Genomic DNA, 21,059 nt, shown 5'->3' with positions numbered 1-21,059 from the left:
GAGATGCATATTCTGCTAGGCTGGCAAAGACTCTGAGCTGGAGTCTGAGGGAAGCTGGTGAGAAGTGGAGGTTGGGCAAGGGCAGTGGGATGGAAGGGTGGATTCCTGTTCCTTAGAAAAGTATTGTATTGGAGCCCTTTCCACCTTATAGTTTTAGGAAAGTTTCAATGACGGGAAACCTTGTATTTGTATTTGCCCTACTCTGGTTCCTTTTTTTCCCTCAGTACAATGTGGTGAAGAAATGGCTTGAGGTGGAGATTGCCCCAGACATCCGGGGGAGAATTCCCTTATTGCTCACTTCTCTGAGCTTCAAGGTCAGTGTGCTTGAGATCCCTGGAGAGGGGACCCAAGCCCCCTAAGCTTGGCTCAGTGTCTGGTGTATGGGTTCACAGTGGGTTTAAGGAACCTTGTTCTTATTTAAGGATTGGTTTGGGAGATACTTGCTATGGAGACTTAAATGCTATGGTTTTGGATAAATGACAGCCTTTCTTCAAGCTTCACAGGAGTTTTCTTATCCTTCCAGGTTCTGAAGCATCCAGATAAGAAGTTCCGGGTTGGCCAGGCCCTGAGGGCCACCGTGGTTGGCCCAGATTCCTCCAAGGCCTTCTTATGCCTGTCCCTCATAGGTGTGGGAATGAAACAGTGCCTGGTCGGGGAAAGGAAGTGGCGGGAAGGGGTGGGATGGGTTTTCAACTTTTGCTCAAGTTGGAGGACCCCTTCAGTATTGGAATCCTCAGAAAGCCTGGTGTGGGACCTTCTTGGAACAATTCTTCTCTTGGGCTTTGCTCTGGCCCAGTTACTTCGCTACTCTCTGAGTTACCTTTACCTACACAGGTGTTTTTCTCAAGTCTGTGGGAAAGAGTTGTCTACCACTTGGCCCTGGGGTTCTTGGCTGCATGACAGGGTGATCTCAGTCTAGATGGTTCTGGATCATTCAGCCCGGATACCCCAAGTCTGGGCAGCCTCCACCATCCCCAGCCTGTGTGTGGCCAGCATTCCTGCTCCTCCCTTAGCTCATTTCCTCTTCCCTGAATCAGGTTGGTTCTTCCACCAGGTCCTCACAAGCTTGAGGAAGGGGAAGTGGCCATGGGCCGAGTGGTGAAGGTGACTCCCAATGAGGGACTGACCGTCTCCTTCCCCTTTGGGAAGATAGGAACAGTCAGTATATTTCACGTGAGTGACTCCTACTCCGAGACGCCCCTGGAAGACTTCGTCCCTCAAAAGGTTGTCAGGTGAGCCAGGTGTTCTTTCTCTTTTCACCTGTCTGTGGAATTGGTGTATTTTTTTTAAAATGTCGTTGTAATACATGACTTTTTATCAGAAAAAACAGGTTTATGAAATAGAAAATGAAAATTTCTGTCACCTCTCTGTTTCTCTACCACTTTTTGCCATTATGTACTTTGACTTCTATCTTTCTAGACTTTAATGCATATATATAGTTTTTCTTTATATAAATAATAGAATATTGCCGGGCGCGGTGGCTCAAGCCTGTAATCCCAGCACTTTGGGAGGCCGAGGCGGGCGGATCACAAGGTCAGGAGATCGAGATCACAGTGAAACCCCGTCTCTACTAAAAATACAAAAAATTAGCCGGGCGCGGTGGCGGGCGCCTGTAGTCCCAGCTACTCAGGAGGCTGAGGCAGGAGAATGGCGGGAACCCGGGAGGCGGAGCTTGCAGTGAGCCGAGATCGCGCCACTGCACTCCAGCCTGGGCAACAGCGTGAGACTCCGTCTCAAAAAAAAAAAAAAAAAAAAAAAAAAAAAAAAAAAAAAAAAAAAATAAAAATAAATAAATAATAGAATATCATTTTATATATTGTTTTTTTTTTTTTTTGTTTTTTTTTTTTTTTTTTTTGAGACGGAGTCTCGCTCTGTCGCCCAGGCTGGAGTGCAGTGGCCGGATCTCGGCTCACTGCAAGCTCCGCCTCCCGGGTTCCCGCCATTCTCCTGCCTCAGCCTCCTGAGTAGCTGGGACTACAGGCGCCCGCCACCGCGCCCGGCTAATTTTTTTGTATTTTTAGTAGAGACGGGGTTTCACTGTGGTCTCGATCTCCTGACCTTGTGATCCGCCCGCCTCGGCCTCCCAAAGTGCTGGGATTACAGGCTTGAGCCATATATTGTTTTTTTCTCATAGAAGTTTATCATGGATTTTTTTCCTTTTCCATGCTAATATATTAAAATCTGTTTTGTCCTTTTACCTTATTTTAAAACGTTTGTTTAGTATTCTGGGTTTTTTTTAATTGAAATTTATGTGACCAATTCTCTGTTGATAGACAATACTGTTTTTTGATAGACAATAATGTTGAAGGATCTTTGTACATATATTTGGTTTTTGTTTTTTTTTTAAATTGAGACAGAGTCTGGCTAGAGTGCAGTGGCATAAGATAGAGTCTGGAGTGCAGTGGTGCGAGACACAGTCTTTTTTTTTTTTAACTGTGACAGATTGCAGTGGCGCGATCTCAGGTCACTGCAGTCTCCTCCTCCCAAGTTCAAGCAATTCTCATGCCTCAGCCTCCCAAATAGCTGGGATTACAGGCATGTGCCATGACGCCTGGCTAATTTTTGTACTTTTAATAGAGACTAGGTTTTGCTATGTCAGCCAGGTTGGTCTTGAACTCCTGACCTCAGGTGATCTGCCCACCCCGGCCTCCCAAAGTGGTGGGATTACAGGCGTGAGCCATGGTGCCTGGCTCTTTTGCATATATTTGGATACTAATACAGGTATGTTTGGTAAATAAATTCCTAGAAGTGAAATTGATGGGTTACATGCCCTCCAAAATGACTGCGCTAATTTATGTCCCCACTAACAGTAAATATGACTGTCCATTTCTCATACCACTGTTGGCACTGGATATTTTAAATTTGTATCTTAGCCATTGGTTCAGCAAAAATTGGTCTCTTGTTTTTTTCTTTTTCTTTTTTTTTTTTTTTTTTTTTTTTGAGACAGAGTCTTGCTCTGTCCCCCAGGCTCGAGTGCAGTGGCGCAATCTCGGCTCACTGCAAACTCCACCACCTGGGTTCACGCCATTCTCCTGCCTCAGCCTCCTGTGTAGCTGGGACTATAGGCGCCCACCACCACGCCCGGCTAATTTTTTGTATTTTTAGTAGAGATGGGGTTTCACCGTGTTAGCCAGGATGGTCTCGATCTCCTGATCTCGTGATCCGCCCGTCTCAGCCTCCCAAAGTGCTGGGATTACAGGTGTGAGCCACCACGCCCGGCTTCTTTTTTTTTTTTTTTTTTTGGACAGAGTCTCGCTGTGTTGCCTAGGCTGGAGTGCAATGTCACAATCTTAGCTCTGGGTTTTTTTTTTTTTTTTTGAGACAGAGTCTTGCTCTGTCACCCAGGCTGGAGTGCAGTGGCACAATCTGGGCTCACTGCAACCTCTGCCTCTTGAGTTCAAGTGATTCTCAGCCACCCAAGTACCTGGGATTACAGGCGTTGTGCCACCACACCTGGCTTATTTTTCTGTTTTTAGTAGAGACAGGGTTTCACCATGTTGGCCAGGCTGGTCTCAAACTCCTGGGCTCAAGTGATCCACCTGCCTTGGTCTCTCAAAGTGCTAGGATTATAGACGTGAGCCACCGCACCCAGCCAATTCGAGTTTTAAAGACTGTTTTAATAGCCTGAATAAACTAAACTTGAGGAGACAGATTTCAGCTGGATCCAGTAGTCAACTGACAGTAGAGTAGATGCCCTTGGAGGCAGAGACTGGAAAATAACTGCCCTCTCCTGTCTCAGCTGTCCCAGCCACCAGCACCTACCTGCCTAAATTCTCAACCACTGATAACCACTGCACAGCACAGACATGCCCAGGGCCTGAGAGAAGACAAAGAATGAGTCCTAGAGTCTGGTTTCTCTTAAGGTTTAGATAATGAGGTTGTGGTTTTAAATGTGTTTTATTGTGGCCAAGCCTACGATAAATTCCTTGCCTAAAGGTAGACTGCCCCTTGAGGCCCTGTCCCGCTCTGACGGCTGTGATGCCAAGTTATCAAAGGCAGACATCTGTCGTGGGAAAATTTGGACTGGGGATTGTTGCTGAGATCCTTTCTACCTCTAAGATACTGTATATTACGGTTTGGGACTACTAATTGCCATTTTAGATGAAATGTTTACAGATGCAACCCTGCTGTCCCTCCTGGAAGCCTTGCTAAGCCGCCTCCTCTGAACTGCTCTTGTGTGTCTGCGGTAGTACCTAGCTGATCCCTTGGGCATGTTCTCCTGGGGTTAGTGTGTCTCTCTGCTGAGATCAAACATTCTCAGGATCTAACACAGAGCTTGTTCTTCTTTTAAGGACATACCGTATGCCTCTGTGAGACTTTCTTTTATTCCCTCCTTCCCACCCTCCTTCTCTTTCTTTCTTTCTCAGGGTCTTACTCAGTTGCCCAGGCTAGAGGGCAGTGGTGTGATCGTAGCTCACTGCAACCTCAAATTCTTGGGCTCAAACAATCCTCTGTCCTCAGCCTCCCAAGTAGCTGGGACTACAGGTGTGTGGCACCACACCTGGCATTTTTAAAAAATTTTTTTGTAGAGACAGGGTCTCGCTCTGCTGCCCAGACTGGTCTTGAGCTCCTGGCTTCAAGCAGTCCTTCTCCCTTGGCCTCCCAAAGTGTTGAGATTACAGGTGTGAGCCACTACACCTGGCCCCAAGAAGAGTGGGTCGTGTTATTTCTATGTAATAGACTAGTAAACTGAAGCCCACAGAGGTGACGTGACTTGTCCAGAGTCCCTCAGCAGGTTTTCAACAGAATGAAAAAACATGACCAAAGTCTCCTGTCCCCTCACTTGTGCCTATTGGTCAGCCTGGAGGAGAGGAAGCTGAGGCCCTTTGCTGTTCACCGATGCTGAAAATTGAGTGTTTCCTTCTCTTTTGCCTTCATTCAGATGTTACATCCTGTCCACTGCAGACAGCGTATTGACTTTGTCACTGCGATCATCCAGGTGGGTTTCTGTGTTGTTGGAACAAGAAGGGAGGAAGACCCACTCAGGATCGAGGGGAGGCTACATGTATCTGACACGGAATTTTGGGCTTCCCACCTTGTCTGTTCATCACTTTTTATCCTGAACCTCTTTTACCCAGAAAAGCTGAGGCTGTTCAGATTGCCGTAAGAATCCTGTCTGCTCAGGCTCTTGTTTCCCAGGGAAAGGGTCAGATACCCAAATGTGGGTGTCCAAGGTTGCAGATGGTTGTCCTGGTGAGGGGGGATGCTTTAGCCTCCAGGGTTCCATTGTAGGGGTGAGTGTGCCATGTATGGAGTTGGCTTGAGGTCAGCTTGCTCTGTGGTTAGACATCGATGTTAATGAGGCCAAGGCTTTAGGTTTGACCTCTCTGGCTTGGTCTGCCTCTCCCCATTTCTATATAGCTGGCTCCCAGGTACCTGCCTCCGGCCTGGCAAGATGTTAGGAGACAGTAGAGTGGGGCTCTAAAGGTTATATCCTACTGATAGGTCCAGAGTCATATTCTTATTTACTAAGTATGATGGTTGCAGGTATATTGGGGTGGCATGGGACAGTGGGGGTTAAAGATGTGCATGTAAACCTTTTATTCCTTTAGAACAAACCCGGAGACGAAAAGCAAAGTAGAAGATCCAGAGATTAACTCCATCCAGGATATTAAGGAAGGGCAGCTTCTGAGGGGCTACGTGGGGTCCATCCAGCCACATGGTGTGTTCTTTCGGTGAGTGAAGTGGGGGTCTACACCCGGACCCAAGTGCCTTCCCTGAGCCTGTCTTGCTCTGGGGTCCATGTGTTCCTCAGTCAACTTCTTTGATGGGAATATAAAGGGAGGAGAGTTTATGAGTCCCCCCTAGTTTTTAAAATTCCAAGTTTTCTAATACTTTTAAAACAAGTGTTATTAGTTATTTGGTGTTTTGGACAAAGAATATGGCATTTCTAATTTCTGTTCTAAATAAATCTGGGGCCAGGCACAGTGGCTCACGCCTGTAATCCTAGCACTTTGAGAGGCCGAGATGAGAGAATTGCTTTGAAGGCCAGGAGTTCAAGACCAGCCTGGGCAACAAAGCAAGACCCCCATGTCTCACAAAAAAATTGAAAAATTAACCAGGTGTGGTAGCATGAGCTTGTAGTCCCAGCTCCTTGGAAGGCTGAGGCAGGAGGATTGCTGGAGCCCAGAAGTTTGAGGTTACAGTAAGCTATGATTGTGCCACTGCACTCCAGCCTAGAGGCAGTGATACCCTGTGTCTAAAAAAATTAAATTTAAATTTAAAAATAAATACATAAATGTGGACGTTCTGTTGTACTGTTTGATCATGATTTGTAAGTATTCATTCTGTGAAATCACCTCATGTTTACAAGCACCGGATACTGCAGCCTTCCCTGCCATGCTGTTTCTGCACTTTCTCCTCTTCTCCTAGCAGTTTGTGATTTATATATTGTGATGCCATGATGTGGGGTAAAAAATGCCCTCAATCATATCTTCATTATGCTTGATGATTTTTTTCTAGTTTACAAAGCCCACTTTATCCTGCTGAATGCCAGCAACTTATGTCTGTCACAAATCCTTGTCACAACTTGAGTCCCTGTGAGAGTGAAGTCCCGAGGCCTGGTTGGAATTCTGTTGTTGCATTTATGACCACAGGACTCTTGCCTCTTGCCTTTTAGCCTTGGCCCCTCCGTTGTGGGTTTGGCTCGGTACTCATATGTCTCCCAGCACAGCCCGTCCAAGAAAGCGCTTTATAACAAACACCTCCCCGAAGGGAAGCTGCTCACAGCCAGGGTCTTACGGTAGGTGCCTTCCCGTTCTTGCTCTCTCTGTAATGGGAATCAAATCCCTTTCTCCAGGAGCCCTGGGAGGAGATTTCAGGGTGAACTGTAAACACAATGGCTTGCGTAGTGGTGTTCAGATGAGTAAAAGGCCTTTGTTTGGAGCCTTCTCCCCCAGTGCCTGTGAAAACAGGTGGTAACTCATCTCTGCATAGCCCCTGTTGTTGGGGATGGAGGAGGGGGCATCATATCTACTCCCTGTATTTTTCTACTAAGCATGAAAAATTGTGCAAATCATTCTTGAGGATATTGAATGAACTCCCAAGGCAGATGGGGCAGGGCCCGGAATCGTGGGCTGATCAGGAGGAAGAAGGCCTGGGCTGCCTGCTGTGCCCTCTGCTTTTTATGGTGTCTTCACCTCCCCCTGTCTCGCTCTGTCATAGCCTTAACCACCAGAAGAACCTGGTAGAGCTGTCTTTCCTCCCGGGAGACACTGGGAAGCCAGACTTGCTTTCTGCTTCCCTGGAAGGGCCACTTCCAAAGCAAGAGGAGAGGAAAACAGAGGCTGAGGAGAGAGACCAGAAAGGGGAAAAGAAAAATCAGAAAAGGAACGAGAAGAAGAACCAGAAGGGGCAGGAGGAGGTGGAGCTGCCCAGCAAGGAGAAGCAACAACCCCAGAAGCCACAGGCGCAGAAGCGGGGCGGGCGGGAGCGCCGGGAGTCTGGGAGTGAGCAGGTGAGGTCCTGCGGAGGGCTGTGGCTGCCTGTCCTCCTCCTGGAGGGACAGCCGCGAGGGCATGGGGACGGGGCACCCGCTGGAGCAGAGGGAGGGTGTCGCCTGGGGCTGCAGGAGGATGCTCCCAGGCATTCTTCCACCTGGCCTCTCAGGAAAGAGTGAGCAAGAAGCCAAAGAAAGCCGGCCCGTCAGAGGAGGACGACAGCCTTATGGACGTGTACTATCGGGAGGGAAAAGAGGAGGCAGAAGAGACGAATGTGCTGCCCAAGGTGAGGGCAATGTCGCAGGGAGGGGAAAGGCTGTTCCAGGCAAGGGAAGAGCTGGGCTGTCCTCCACCTCGTCCTCTTTTACTTCACTTCCTATAAAATATGAAAGTGGGGGCTGTCAGTTGCCTCCGTTGACCATCAGCAACTTGAGGACAAGGGACCCTTTTTACCCAGAGAAGGTTGCATAAAATAAATTCTAAGGAATGTTTATTGGGTGGAACTGAATTAAATTAGGAGGCTGGGCAGATAAAGAGGAGGCTGAGTTGTTCTGAGCCTGTATCCTCCAAAAGATGAGAATAGTAATACCTAGGCTGAGAGGACTGGGTATGGGATGGCTCATACCTGTTTGGGCAGGGCCTCCCTGCCACCCTCAGAATTCTTGTCATATCTCTGTCCCAGCTCTACTGTTATTTTTGTTTTTATTATTATTATTATTATTATTTTTTTTTTTTTTTTTTTGAGACGGAGTCTAGCTCTGTTGCCCAGGCTGGAGTGCAATGGCCGGATCTCAGCTCACTGCAAGCCCCGCCTCCCGGGTTCACGCCATTCTCCTGCCTCAGCCTCCCGAGTAGCTGGGAGTACAGGCGCCCGCCACCTCGCCTGGCTAATTTTTTTTGTATTTTAGTAGAGACGGGGTTTCACCGTGTTAGCCAGGATGGTCTCGATCTCCTGAACTCGTGATCCGCCCGTCTCGGCCTCCCAAAGTGCTGGGATTACAGGCTTGAGCCACCGCGCCCGGCCTGTTTTTATTATTTTGAGACAGAGTCTCGCTCTGTCACCCAGGCTGGAGTGCAGTGGTGTGCACTCAGCTCACTGCAACCTCTGCCTCCTGGGTTCAAGTAATTCTCATGCCTCAGCCTCCCGAGTAGCTGAGACTGCAGGTATGCTCCACCATGCCTGGCTAATTTTTGTATTTTTAGTAGAGAGGGGATTTCGCCATGTTGGCCAGGCTGGTCTTGAACTCCTGACTTCAAATGATCAGCCACCTCAGCTTCTTAAAAGTGCTAGGGTTACAGGCATGAGCCACCACTCCTGGCTTCTATTGTTATTTTATATACGGGTATGCATATGCATGTGTGTGTGTGAAAATTTTGTTACCTAAACAAATGTATTTACTTAAACGTTTATGTCACTGCTATAACGTTGCCCCAGTGGGCTGGGGCCTGGCATGGCCTGGAGGAGAGGAGAGGAGAGGAAGGGTCTCTGGGCTTGGTGAGGAGTCTGTGCTCCTCCAGGTGGGCTGGGGCGGGGAAACAGGGAGCAGCCTAAGCCAAGTGCTTTCCTCAGCACCTCTGTGTTCCTCCAGGAGAAGCAAACCAAGCCCGCAGAAGTGCCTCGGCTGCAGCTGTCCTCAGGCTTCGCTTGGAATGTGGGACTAGACTCTCTGACCCCGGCCTTGCCACCTCTAGCAGAGAGCTCAGACAGCGAGGAGGATGAGAAGCCACACCAAGCCATGGTGCTGTATTTTGCAGGGCATGTCCTTTTTGCAGGGACCCCTTGGTGTCAGTCTCTTGTGCTCTGTTCCTAGGCTGGGTGTCTTCCTGGGTGGGTAGGGGAGGGGGCAGCGGCCATTCCCAGGCCAGGGGGAGACTATAGAGCCCTGGGCTGCCCAGCCAGCTTGTGGCTTCCACCACAGCCCTCCTCTAGGCCTTGAGGAGCAGATGATTCACTGTGTTTCTGCCTTCCATAGCAGAAAAAGAAAAGCAAGAAAGAAAGGGAGTTGGAGAAGCAGAAGGCAGAGAAGGAGCTGTCCCGCATTGAGGAGGCGCTGATGGATCCTGGGCGGCAGCCAGAGTCTGCGGATGATTTTGACCGACTAGTGCTCAGCTCCCCCAACAGCTCCATTCTGTGGCTGCAGTACATGGCTTTCCACCTGCAGGCCACGGAGATCGAGAAGGCCCGTGCCGTGGCCGAGAGGGCCCTTAAGACCATCTCCTTCAGGTCTCAGCTTTGCCCCAGGGAACACTGTGTCTCCGCACGTTCTGGGCTGGGCGGTGTCTCAGCCTGTGGGGTAGTTCCTCCTAGGCAGGCCAGCAGCGTTTTGGGTGGCTGCCACCAGGGGCCCATGGGTCCCCAGGCTTTCTGCCATAGGTGTGGCCATCTGTGAAACAGATCCACTCATTTATATTTTATAGTCCTCTTCTCTGAAACTGCTAAGGTTAACCTTCACAAGAGTCTGTACACTTATATGAGGGAACCAGTTTGAGCAGAAGCACAGTAAGAAAAGAGCTCACTACATACCTGGGGGAGATCCCTGTAGGTGGTTTTCCAAACAGAGAGGGAGTTTTTGAGGTCTGATGAAGAGGGAAGGCAGTCCTTTGCTTCATCCTCTTAGTTTGAAGAGAGAATCAGATCCAGGACACTGCGTCCAGCCCAAACCTCAGGCCTGTTTGGGATCTGGTGGGCATCCTTTCCAGGAATGGAGGCAGAATCCAGGAGAGCCTCAGACCCAGCCATTGGGGTGGGAGCAGGGGTTCCTAATACTGTGGGAGCTGTGGTGGGGACACAGCCTTTTAAGAGTCTGCATTTGGGGTGGGATCTGAGGACACAGAGCCTGGGAGGGGGAGATGGTTCCTGGGTCTCCCTGGATGGGGCGGGAGGCTCACTGGTCTTTTGTGGAGCTCATGTGCTGACTGCTCTCCCTCCAGAGAGGAGCAGGAGAAGCTGAACGTGTGGGTGGCTCTGCTGAACCTGGAGAACATGTATGGCTCTCAGGAGTCCCTGACCAAGGTCTTCGAGCGAGCCGTGCAGTACAATGAGCCTCTCAAAGTCTTTCTCCACCTGGCTGACATCTACGCCAAGTCAGAGAAATTCCAGGTAGGAGGCTGGGCCACACATGAACTCCTGGGAGTCCCAGGGGCCACAGTCTCAGGGAAGAGCCAGTTCTGGGTCCAGTCCTGCTCTGGGCTTGCCACCGAACATCGGGGCCCCAATTTCCCCATCTTCCAAGTAAGAGAAGTCATTTCCCTCACCTCTTCTTCAGGCCTGCGGGGTCAAGGTGAGGGAGTGGCTTTGGAAGCGAAGGGGCAGTGGACCCCTGGTGTGTCTGCCTTGGGCTGCTGGCAGGGCACCACAGACAGAAGGGGACGTCCCGGCCCAGCATCCGCTCTGGCGTCTCTCCCTCCCGCTTGTCATTCTCATGTTCTCCTAGGCTAGGACCGCCCTCCTGTGGGTGTGGATCAGCAGGGACTCCCCTGTCCACTGTGCCCTTCTCCGAGCCTCCCTCCCGCTCCTCTCAGGTCTGTAGCATTAGGCCTTGAGAGTGTGTCTGGGAGCCCCAAGTCTAGCTTCTTGTGAGTGTTGCTGCTCGTCTCTCTTGTCCCCTCTGTAATATCACACTCTCCTTAGCATGCCTTGTCTTTTCCCACAGGAAGCTGGTGAACTCTACAACCGGATGCTGAAGCGTTTCCGGCAGGAGAAAGCTGTGTGGATCAAATACGGTGCCTTCCTTCTGCGGAGGAGCCAGGCTGGGGCCAGTCACCGCGTGCTGCAGCGAGCCCTGGAGTGCCTGCCCAGCAAGGAGCGTGAGTGCTCATTCCCAGCTCCTAAGCCCATGAGCACTCCAAGATCGGAGTAGGGATTGGCCCTGGCATTGCTTATTCTAAGTCAGGAGAGCCTTATGAGGGCTTTCTTCTTGCCTGTCGATTCTGTGCCCCTGAGCATAACAGTGCATGTTACATTTCAAATGCCAGGCTCCAAAAGATGGAGGAACAAAATGCAGTTAGCACTAGTTCTGTTGCCCTTGGGATCCCCCACCTCTTCTGTGCCCAGAGAGTGGTGTATCTGCAGTGCCCATCTGTGTATTTGGCCCCAAACCCACCCCACCTTCCTTTTGGGGCTTTGTCCCTCTTGTCACAGCCTGGGTCTTGGGACCCAAGAGCAGGGAGGCAGGCTCATGCTGACCCTGCGGAACACGGTGTTGTGGTGAGGCAGGCTGTCTGCTTGTTGGGTCTCTGAGCCGTCATCCTCTCCCTGCAGATGTGGATGTCATTGCCAAGTTTGCCCAGCTTGAGTTTCAGCTGGGGGATGCAGAGCGAGCCAAAGCCATTTTTGAGAACACGCTGAGCACCTACCCAAAGCGCACAGACGTCTGGTCAGTCTACATTGACATGACCATCAAGCACGGCAGCCAGAAGGCCGTCCGGTGAGTGGGGCAGCCGGCCAAGGCCGAGTTCCTCAGGGGAGGGCGTGGTAGGCACTGGTCCCACAGCAGCTCTCAGCATCCCAGCCCTCTTACTTGATCTAGAAAACCAGCTTGACGTGATGCCTTAGGCCCAGTGACATTCACTTCTTCAACTTTTCTTTCTGCCTCAAAGGCTGGCATTGGTAGGAGGTAGCCTGGTCAAGAGACTCGAGTTTCTCTCATAATTAACTGTTCCTGGCTCTCATTGTAGACCACTTTCACAGGCATTCTCTTGCTTTTGACCCCAGCATCTCCACAAGACAGGGAGGGTTTAGAGATGAGTAGACTGAGGTCCAAAAAACAGGTGCCTCCCCCAAGCCCTTCAGTGAGCTGAGCTATTCTCCTGGAAAAGCTCATTATGTATGTGTCTCACTGTTGTGTCCCCCATCCCAGTAGCTTTGTCCTGATCACTGTGTGGCTTTAGGCAGGGAAGTCCCTTACCTCTGGGTGTCCGTCTGCTCATCTGGAAGATGAGGGTGATAGTGCCTCTCCCTAGGGCATCATGGGAATTCATCATGGATTAATAAGGATAATGGTAGAAGTGGGAGTCTTGGATGGGAGAGGGTCCTGGTTCCAGGGCTGAGAGCAAGTGGGTGAGTGCTCGCCAGGAAGCATGTGGCCTGGTACTGAGAGGCAAATGCCGCTCTGCTTTTCCTCAACAGGGACATCTTTGAGCGGGTCATTCATCTGAGCTTGGCCCCCAAGAGAATGAAGTTCTTCTTCAAGCGCTACCTGGACTACGAGAAGCAGCATGGCACAGAGAAGGATGTGCAGGCAGTCAAGGCCAAGGCCCTGGAGTATGTGGAGGCCAAGAGCTCAGTGCTGGAGGACTAGTGGCCGGCCAGCTCCGCCGGACACTGTCAGCAGTGGGCCAGCCCGGCTCCATCTCGAGTGCCTGGGCACTTGGAAGACTGTTGCTTCAGGACGCTATTTAAATGCTGCTTTTTCTGCAGCACCCTTGGGGGAATCCTGTCAGGATGAAAAGGAATTTGAGATTGTTTTTAATTCCTCTTTGCTTGCTTTATTTTCAGTACCAACTTGTTATCTTTTTCCTTATCTGAGGCCGCTTGGGGATTGCGGGCAGCAGGCCCCTGGATTCCCAGAAAAGCTGAGGGTCCCTCTTCCAGGGGAGTCCTCTGGGGAGCAAGAGTGGAGGGGCTACTCCCGAGGGTCTTGTGGTCAGGATCCTGCTTTGTCCCTGGCAGGCTGTCAGTCCAGCCAGAGGGGGTCAGTAGGCTCCAGGGTGTGGCCCTCCCCTCCTATCTTGGAGTCTCTGGGTGTTCCTTCAGCCTCAGCCCCACTGGTACCTTCTGCCCTTTAGTGGAGGCTGTGAGTCTGGGACAGGAGGACGTATTCAGAGCCCAGAGGAGAAAATGGAGAAACCTGGGCTGCTGAGGAAAGCCACGGGTGTTGGCGTGAACTGATGATATCTCATGCCACGCCCACCATGGCCACATTACCTAACCTCTCCATATCTGGGCTATTCAAGGTCTTGGAGGCCAGCACAGACCCAGCTAGTTGTTGAAGCCAGTTCTTTTTTGGCTTGGTCCTGAGGGAATTAAAAGTTTTCTCTGGCAGAGCTTTAAGTGTCTTGAGAGCTTTTCCATGGGAAATGACTGAGTCATATGCCAGGAAGCCAGACAGGGCCAAGGGAGAGCATCCAAAGGTTTTAGAGGTGGTGGGGGTGGCGGGCAGGGATGGGAGGAAGGAGAAGCTGGGGCTGGCCTGCTTCTTGGGCATGAGCACTAGGTTACAAGAGCTAGTTCTGGGCCTGCCCACTGAGCACAGAATCTTCTGACTCGTGAAATTTCAGACTGTGTTTCCTTCTGAGATAGGCCAGGCTTCATCTGTTCCCCACACCAAATCAGATAATGGAACCCAACTGCAGGCCCTGCAGCCCCAGGGCCTTCCCCTGTGTTGAACCCCTGGCACTCCCTGCACCGCTGCCACCCTGTGGGCCATTTTAGTCCTGCCCCCTTCCCTAACACGGCATAGGATTTGGGCCTGGCCCCATGACCACCAGCCTGCTGTGGCATGCCCATTCAATCACGCGGACACCAGACTACTCCTTTTAGTAAGAAAAGCTTTATCAAAAATTTAAATATATAAAATAAGGCCAGAGGCTGCACTGGAGGCCGCTTCCCAGTGGTGCACTGCTGCGTTAGGCACATCTTTGCAGCTAGACACGTTAACTGCGCAAAGTACCATAAAGGAGCCCACTGGTGAGCTTCACTGTCACCTGGCCCTGCTGGCTGGGGCTTCCATTGTCTACTGGGTCTCTCCACACCACAGATTGCCTTGTGGTCCTTTCCCCTGGCCAAAACGGTTTTTAAAAAATCCTCTTCTGATAACGGATGTGAGCAAGCAGTGGGGTTCAGTTTGGGACCAAGTAGTGCCATTTACAAAGAGCATGAGAAGCAGCTCCTTAGGAGGCGAGCAGGGCCATCTCCACGTTGTCAGGGGCCGCGCCGTTGCCTGCCAGACCCTGGGCCCACTTGTGCAGGCGGCTGTAGAGTGGGAGGCCCTGGTTCTCACGGTACAAGTAGACACCGGTGATGGCATTCCACTGTGGCCGCGGCTGCGTGCCTTCCACTGGGAAGTTGGCAACCAGCTCCTCATCATCCTTGTTGAGCGCCACGAAGCCAAAGAAGCGGCGCACATTGTTGGCAGCCAGCACCCGAGAGTGCACCTCGGCCGTGCGCTGGAACAGCTGGTCCTCATTGGCGCGGTACTGCGCCCAGTAGGCCTCCTGGCGGTAGCTGAGTGGTGAGCAGTAATGCTTGAGGCATTTGGTCAGGAACACCAGGATGGCCACCACGCCAATGAGCAACCACCCAAAGAGCTGGCCAGAGAATGGGCACAGTTCAGGAGGGGCAAGGAACTGCCTGAGCCCTACCCCCCAGAGCAAATGGAGAAGGAGCAAGTTCTGCTTGTATAAGGGAAGCAGGTCCTTGTGGCTGTGATTCCATCGCTTGCTTACCCCCTTTAACTCAAGCTGTAGTTGCTTTTAGACTTAGCCTGTTTTCTGCTGCCACCCCTGCTACCTTAAGAGCACCTCCTTCCCCTGCCATCATCTCATGCCATCAAAACCCAGCTCAACCTGCCAGGCTCAGCTCAGATGCCTCCTCTGGGAAGCCTTCAAAGGCCCCTCTGGGAGCACGTGTGCCTTCCCTGAATCCCCCATGGCCTGGTTCCTTTCATCACCATCTGCCTTGTTTGGAGGTCACACGTGCTTGTCTGAAACACTTGGAGGGCAAGGACAGGCAAGGTCATCCTTATTTCACCATTTGCTCCTGTACAGAGACCTGGGGGCATTTGATCAGCATCAAATAAGTATCATTTCTTTGTCTACCATCTTCCAGCTCTGGTGCTGTCTCCAACCTTTTCTCTCTTTATGTTTCTTTTTCTTTTTTTTTTTTTTTGAGATGGAGTCTTGCTTTGTTGCCCAGGCTGCAGTACAGTGGCGTGATCTCGGCTCACTGCAGCCGCCACCTCCCGGGTTCGAGCAATTCTCCTGCCTCAGCCCCCCAAGTAACTGAGATTACAGGTGCCTGCCACCACGCCTGGCTAATTTTTCCATTTTTAGTAGAGACAGGGTTTTACCATATTGGCCAGGCTGGTCTCGAACTCCTGACCTCCAGTGGTTCACTCGCCTTGGCCTCCCAAAGTGCTGGGATTACAGGTGTGAGCCACTGCGCCTGGCCTCTGTTTATATCTTATTTACCCAGAGAAGAAACCTTTTAGAAAACCTGTGCTCCCTTGAGGTCAGGAGTTTGAGACCAGCCTGGCCAACATGGCAAAACCCCGTCTCTACTAAAAATACAAAAATTAGCCAGGCATGGTGGCTGCGTGCCTGTAATCCCAGCTACTCGGAAGGCTGAGGCAGAACTGCTTGAACCCGGAAGACGGAGGTTGTGGTGAGCTGAGATCGCACCACTGCTCTCTAGCCTGGTGACAACAATGAGACTCCATCTCAAAAAAAAAAAAAGAAAAGAAAAGAAATCTGTTCTCCTTCCTATCTCTCCCTCACCCCCTGCTTCTCTAAGTTGACCCTTGCAGCTGAGATTTTCTGCTACTGCCCAGTTCTCTTCCCTTGCCTTCTGTCCCTTGACCAACCTCCTCTCCTTCAGAGCCCAGCTAAGGCTCAGGACAGCAACTGCATCTCCTGACTCAACACTCCATCCTGACCCAAGGGACTCCCCTTAAGTCAGCAACACTTGAGGCTGACTCAGTGCTTGGACTGGGCCCTTCCTGGGATAGGAATGTGTTCATCTCCAGAGCCAGCCACACTCCACTGTCAAGGGCCCATCACAGACGTTTCTGGGGTGGCTTGCGGGGGTCCACGCTCAATCTGGCTGGGGTAAGGGGCTTATCTGTGATTGGAATTAAGGCCCAGACTGAGCCAGAAGAATGTTCCTTTAATGTTTAAAACTAATTTGGTCATATACAAGTGAGATTTACAGTAAAAAAAAAAAAAAAAAATTGATTAAACTCTTATTTGTGTCTGGAAATAGCCCTTGCCCCACCACGCACCTGTTAACCAGCCCTGATACCTAGTGCTTTCCCACAGACCTCAGCCCCTGAGGACCAACTCCAGTTTCAGCACTAGGCCATCCCCGGACCTCCCACCAGCCACCATTAGGGAAGAGGACCTTCCCTTTGCACAGCTCCTTACCTGGGACTCATACCTGAGCCTGCGGCTGACCTCCTCCCGGAAGTCTGACAGGTTGTCAGGGTTCTCCTTGCAGGGGAACCTGGCCAGGATTTCGGTAGCGTGGGCTGATGGGAAGTGCTCTTCCCTGGCCGTGAGTGAGGAAGGGTCCACGAACTCGCTGAGAGCACAGACATAAGCCTCACCACGCAGCAGGGAGATGACAGACCAGGTGACAGGGGCCACAGCCGCACGGCCCAGGATGGAGCTTAGGAGGAGGAAGGTGGGGGCAGCAGAGCAGTTCTTGGTCCGCCGGTGCTGGCATTCAGCCACAAGGTTCCAGGTGTGGTTGTTGAGGATGACACCAATGATAAAGAGCACCAGGGCGGGCACGCCAATGGCCGCCAGCCCGTATAGGTAGTTCCGGGCCGGCGAGCAGGGGCAGTGGAAGGCCACCACAGAGAACAGCTCCTGGCTGCCCACCGTGCCCAGTGCCACTAGCCCGTTAAAAATCATCACATCCTTGCTCTTGAAGAAGAGTGACAGGAAGCGGAAGTTCTCTGCGATCAGGGCTGCCATGGTGACGGTCGTGGCGGGGTGGATTGCAGGAGAGGAGGCAGGAGGAGACGGGATTGACAGTTGCTTGTGGTACTAGGAAGGGGCGCAGGCTGGGAGATGCCGGACGGCAGGGTGTGGTTGTGCTATTTTATCCCCAACTGTGGTTGACCTGGTGTTTCCTGTGGAGCAGATGACTGATAAGTGTTTCCCTCTGAAAACCGGGAGTTGAAGAAGACGCTAGTGTGGCCAGGCTGGGGAGAAAGGAAGGAGTACAGGGCCCTGGGAAGTGACAGATGCCACTGTTCATTGAGTTTCTCCAGGGCACTTGGCACCCCTCATTTCCCATCCTCACAGTCCCACGTCGAGCTGTGTGCCCGCCGTGCCCTAAGGAAAGTGAAGGCTTCCCGAGGACGAGTGACTCGCCAGGGTCACAGATGAGAGGCAGACTGAGATTCAAACTTGGCTGACCTGCCTCAAATGCTTAGGTTCTTTCTGCCACCATGAGCTTCTCTTGGGGTAGGGCTTGGGGGTGGCCCATGGTGCTAGTGCATGTGTGGCACTGACTGGCTTTCCCTGTGGGAATCCAGGTGGCACACATTAGCGGAGGGGCCACGGACTCCTTGGATCCACGGCGTGTCCTCAGGGCCTCAGCCTTGAGGGTGTAAAAGCTAGAGTGAGTGTCCGGGTGGATAAGGGACTTGGACAGGATCCTGCCGTGTGGGCTGGGGTGGGCATGGCAAGACGCCAGAATCCCTGAAGTTCGCAAGGACCTTATCTTTTTGGAGACCTCAGGGTCTGATCACGCTTCATGACTTTTCTCTGGGCCTCAGTTTACTCATCGGTGAAAAGAGAATAAATCGTCCTGACCCTTGCTCTTTCCTAGGGATGTTGGAGGGAAAGGAAAGAATAAAAGATGCCTGATTGTGCTCTGTGTGAAACTCTCCATCTCTCCCACCCTATCTTTTCTTTGGGGTGGGGGACGATTCTCCTGCCCGCAAAGCTCAGGGAACTGAGACCTGAAGAGGATAAAGTGCCTTGCTGAGGCCAAACAAATACAGAGGTGCCCCAGCAGGACCTCTAACCACAACCTAAGGAGACTTGGGAAGTGGACAAGGGTGATTCTGTGCTAAGTGAACCCTCTTTTTTTCTGTCTCCTACTGACCTTGCCGTGTCCATCCGCGAGTGTCCCGAAGAACCTCCTCTTCCGCAGCCGTGACCCCCTCTCCTATCCAGCAGCCTCCCAGCAGCCCTGCTCCACCCCGCCTGCCAGCAACAGGAAGCCCTGGTAAGAGCAAAGGCTCAGCGGTGCCACCAGCTCATCTGGAGATTATTCTGCCTTGGTCTGGGCTGCAGCGACGCTGGCAACCTGCCGGGAAGTGGCCATGGCCTCGGGCAACAGCGAAGTTTAGCCCAGCTCCCTTCCTAGCCTCCACCCACACAAGCCTGAGAGACAGGCCAGGGTGTGGCCCCATATCCTCCCCATCTGGAGGGTGAAAAACAAAACTCCCCAGGTCAGAGGAAGCCAGGGAGTAGAGGGATGGGGTGAACGGCAGACAGGGAGGGACCTGGCCCTGTTCCCTTCCATGCTTCATGGAGGGATCACCCCTTCTAGATCAGCCCTTCCGTCCCTGCCAAGGAAGGCTGCCAGATGGGATCAGGCAGAGCCACGTAGCCACGTGGGCTCCAAGAAAAGGAGAAGCTGGAGGAGGAGGACCAGGAGCAACAACAGGAGGAAGAGGAGGAGGAGGGGTCTGATTCTTCCCCCACTTCACAGCCTGGAGCTTCCAGTCTAACTTCCTGGGAAAGGCAGTTTGCGTCACTGCTGGGGATGAATGGGTTAAAGTCAGTCCCCTCTGCCCCATCCTTTTCCCTTCTTGGCTTCTAGGCTTCTAATTAGCTCCCTGTGGAGGCTCTGGGTTCATAAACTGGCTCAAACTGGGGTACAAGATACCTGCACAGGGTGGGTGGTGAGCAGAGGATGAGTCAGGTCGTCCTGTGAGACCACTGCCCCCAGACCAAGGATGGTTCACATCCAGACCCCTAGTGGGACCTCCTCCAACATCAGTGACGACAGGAGACTGGCGGCTCGGGGAGGGGAGGACCGCTCCCTGTTCAACTGGGTGGAGGGAACCTCAGCTAGGGGTCTCTCTCCCTCTGGGCAGCGTGGGACCGGCTCCACCATGCTCCCCTGACAGCTGGCACACCCCAGGGAGGGCCTCTTCCTTACCTGGGGCCAGCTGTGGGCACTTGTGGCCATGGCCTAGGCGGGGCTGGACTCTCCAAGTGGCCTCCGGGAGGAAGGCGCAGGGCAGCGGCAGCCTCCGCCACTCCCTCCTGCTTTTCTTCTGCACGGGGGCCTGGGGCTGGTGGCGGCTTCAGACTAATCTAACTCCAGAAAAGAAAGAAGAAAACAGTGGGATGGAGTCTGCGCGCCAGTGAGTGGAAAAACAGCCTCCCGGCGCCACCAGGCAGAGGAGGGCGGGCCCCGAGGGCGGGCGGCGCGAGAGGAGAGGAGCCCAGAGGAAGTTGAGGTGCCTGTTCTGCAGCTGCAGCGCGTCCCAGCGACCCGCTGCTCGCGCTCCCTGGGCGGTGCTGGCTCTCCGCCCTCGGCCCAGACCCGGACCCGGCCGGGCTCCACACCAGTGGGACCAGTCGGGAGGGCCACGTGGGGGTGTGGAGGCACTGGGGAGATCTGACCTAGACCTCCACCCATGACAGTTTCAAGAGCACCGCACGTACTTGACCTCCGCGGGGCAGAAGCTACCGAAGGAGAACCCGCAAGGGTCAAGGGAGGGTGCCGTCAGACCCGCGCTGAGCCCTGCAGGATGCTCAGGGCCAGGGACCCACCCTCTTCTGGCCCTTCTCCCTCAGAGCGGTCGGATCATTGACTGGACAAGCCATCCCCAGTGCTGGCTCTTTGACCCATAGTCAGCTAACTCCCCGGGACCTGCTTCGGATCCCTGGAGGGCTGAGGGTTGAATTCAGGAACCTAGAGATTCTCCGGGGCCTGCAGGCAGAGCTTCAACTGGTGGGTGGAAGTTACAAGGAGGCAGGTTTCTGAAGGAAGCCCTTGGTACTAATCAGAGCTGCCCAGCCTGTATCCAAAAGTGGTCAAGATGCGGGCTGAAGCGTCACGGGTCAGGAATGCTGCAGAGGAGAGTCTATGGACAAGCTAGATGACCCTTAGCATGGAGGGAGAGGACCCCCAACACCTGTCAGCTCTGCAGTGCACGTGGTTCCATCATGGTGGAGCTGCTGAGTGACCCACTGGCCTCCCTAAGCTGGGCTTAACCATATGTAGGAAGGAAAGAAAAGGTACTGGGGTTTGCTTGCTTGTTTATTTGCTTGTTTCAGATCCCAGCATGTGCTAAACACAGTCCCAGATCCTTCCCTAAAAGTTATCTTCCTTTATCCTCACCACAATCCTGAGAAGCAGGTCTTTAAAAAAAATTTTTTTTTTATTTTAAAAAAGGCCGGGTGCGGTGGCTCAAGCCTGTAATCCCAGCACTTTGGGAGGCCGAGACGGGCGGATCACGAGGTCAGGAGATCGAGACCATCCTGGCTAACACGGTGAAACCCCGTCTCTACTAAAAAATACAAAAAAACTAGCCTGACGAGGTGGCGGGCGCCTGTAGTCCCAGCTACTTGGGAGGCTGAGGCAGGAGAATGGCGTGAACCCGGGAGGCGGAGCTTGCAGTGAGCTGAGATCCGGCCACTGCATTCCAGCCTGGGCGACAGAGCAAGACTCCGTCTCAAAAAAAAAAAAAAAAAAAGTTATAAATCTGACCTAGACCTTCCCCCCATGACAGTTTCAAGAGCACCCCACATACTTGACCCTCGCGGGGCAAAAGCTACAGAAGGAGACCCCACAAGGGTCAGGGGAGGGTGCCATCAGACCCGCGCTGAGCCCGGGTCTGAAAAAGAAGACTTTTTCTTCTTCTTCTT

The 21,059-nt window shown here is 52.4% G+C and overlaps 2 protein-coding genes across 7 annotated transcripts in view; one reads left to right on the top strand and one right to left on the bottom strand.

Moving 5' to 3' along the window:
• Positions 1-13,491, top strand: part of LOC105478324 (programmed cell death 11) — a 54,387-nt gene extending 40,896 nt beyond the window's left edge. Inside the window, exons 23-36 of one of the 2 annotated variants that reach the window (XM_011735466.3) lie at positions 225-314; positions 524-626; positions 1,055-1,232; positions 4,883-4,939; positions 5,553-5,675; positions 6,620-6,742; positions 7,165-7,456; positions 7,609-7,725; positions 9,029-9,178; positions 9,416-9,663; positions 10,371-10,539; positions 11,093-11,246; positions 11,701-11,866; positions 12,568-13,491. In XM_011735466.3, coding sequence (XP_011733768.2) covers positions 225-314; positions 524-626; positions 1,055-1,232; positions 4,883-4,939; positions 5,553-5,675; positions 6,620-6,742; positions 7,165-7,456; positions 7,609-7,725; positions 9,029-9,178; positions 9,416-9,663; positions 10,371-10,539; positions 11,093-11,246; positions 11,701-11,866; positions 12,568-12,739 — 2,142 coding nt within the window. In that variant the 3' untranslated portion in view covers positions 12,740-13,491. Of the gene's footprint in view, positions 1-224; positions 315-523; positions 627-1,054; positions 1,233-4,882; positions 4,940-5,552; positions 5,676-6,619; positions 6,743-7,164; positions 7,457-7,608; positions 7,726-9,028; positions 9,179-9,412; positions 9,664-10,370; positions 10,540-11,092; positions 11,247-11,700; positions 11,867-12,567 lie in introns of both variants that reach the window. The other variant, XM_011735465.3, reaches the window with a different exon arrangement.
• An 84-nt stretch (positions 13,492-13,575) lies between these two features.
• Positions 13,576-19,657, bottom strand: LOC105478325 (calcium homeostasis modulator family member 2). 5 transcript variants are annotated; one of them, XM_011735473.3, is made up of 4 exons: positions 19,342-19,657; positions 18,277-18,480; positions 16,594-17,293; positions 13,576-14,664 (listed from the first exon to the last, which is right to left on the bottom strand). In XM_011735473.3, the coding sequence occupies exons 3-4, from the start codon at positions 17,133-17,135 to the stop codon at positions 14,331-14,333; spliced, it is 876 nt and encodes a 291-aa protein (XP_011733775.1). In that variant the 5' UTR covers positions 17,136-17,293; positions 18,277-18,480; positions 19,342-19,657; the 3' UTR covers positions 13,576-14,330. The 5 variants fall into 5 exon arrangements, with proteins under 5 accessions (XP_011733775.1, XP_011733769.1, XP_011733770.1 ...); XM_011735467.3 differs by having other exon boundaries at positions 13,576-14,747; positions 16,581-17,293; positions 19,342-19,645; XM_011735468.3 differs by having other exon boundaries at positions 13,576-14,747; positions 16,581-17,293; positions 18,277-18,396; positions 19,342-19,645.
• Between the last annotated feature and the right edge of the window lie 1,402 nt (positions 19,658-21,059).

This window comes from Macaca nemestrina, chromosome 9 (genome assembly GCF_043159975.1).
Source record: "Macaca nemestrina isolate mMacNem1 chromosome 9, mMacNem.hap1, whole genome shotgun sequence".
NCBI classification, from domain to species: Eukaryota; Metazoa; Chordata; class Mammalia; order Primates; family Cercopithecidae; genus Macaca; species Macaca nemestrina.
The sequence above is the reverse complement of the archived record's forward strand: the minus strand, read 5'-3'. Positions and strand labels throughout refer to the sequence as shown.

Bases quoted from the DNA above. Each gene is read 5' to 3' on its own strand.
- LOC105478325 (XM_011735467.3), bottom strand. From the start codon at position 17,135: ATGGCAGCCCTGATCGCAGAGAACTTCCGCTTCCTGTCACTCTTCTTC. The intron at 14,748-16,580 runs GTAAGGAGCTGT...TTCTCTGGCCAG, and splicing joins GGCTCAGGTATGAGTCCCAG to CTCTTTGGGTGGTTGCTCAT.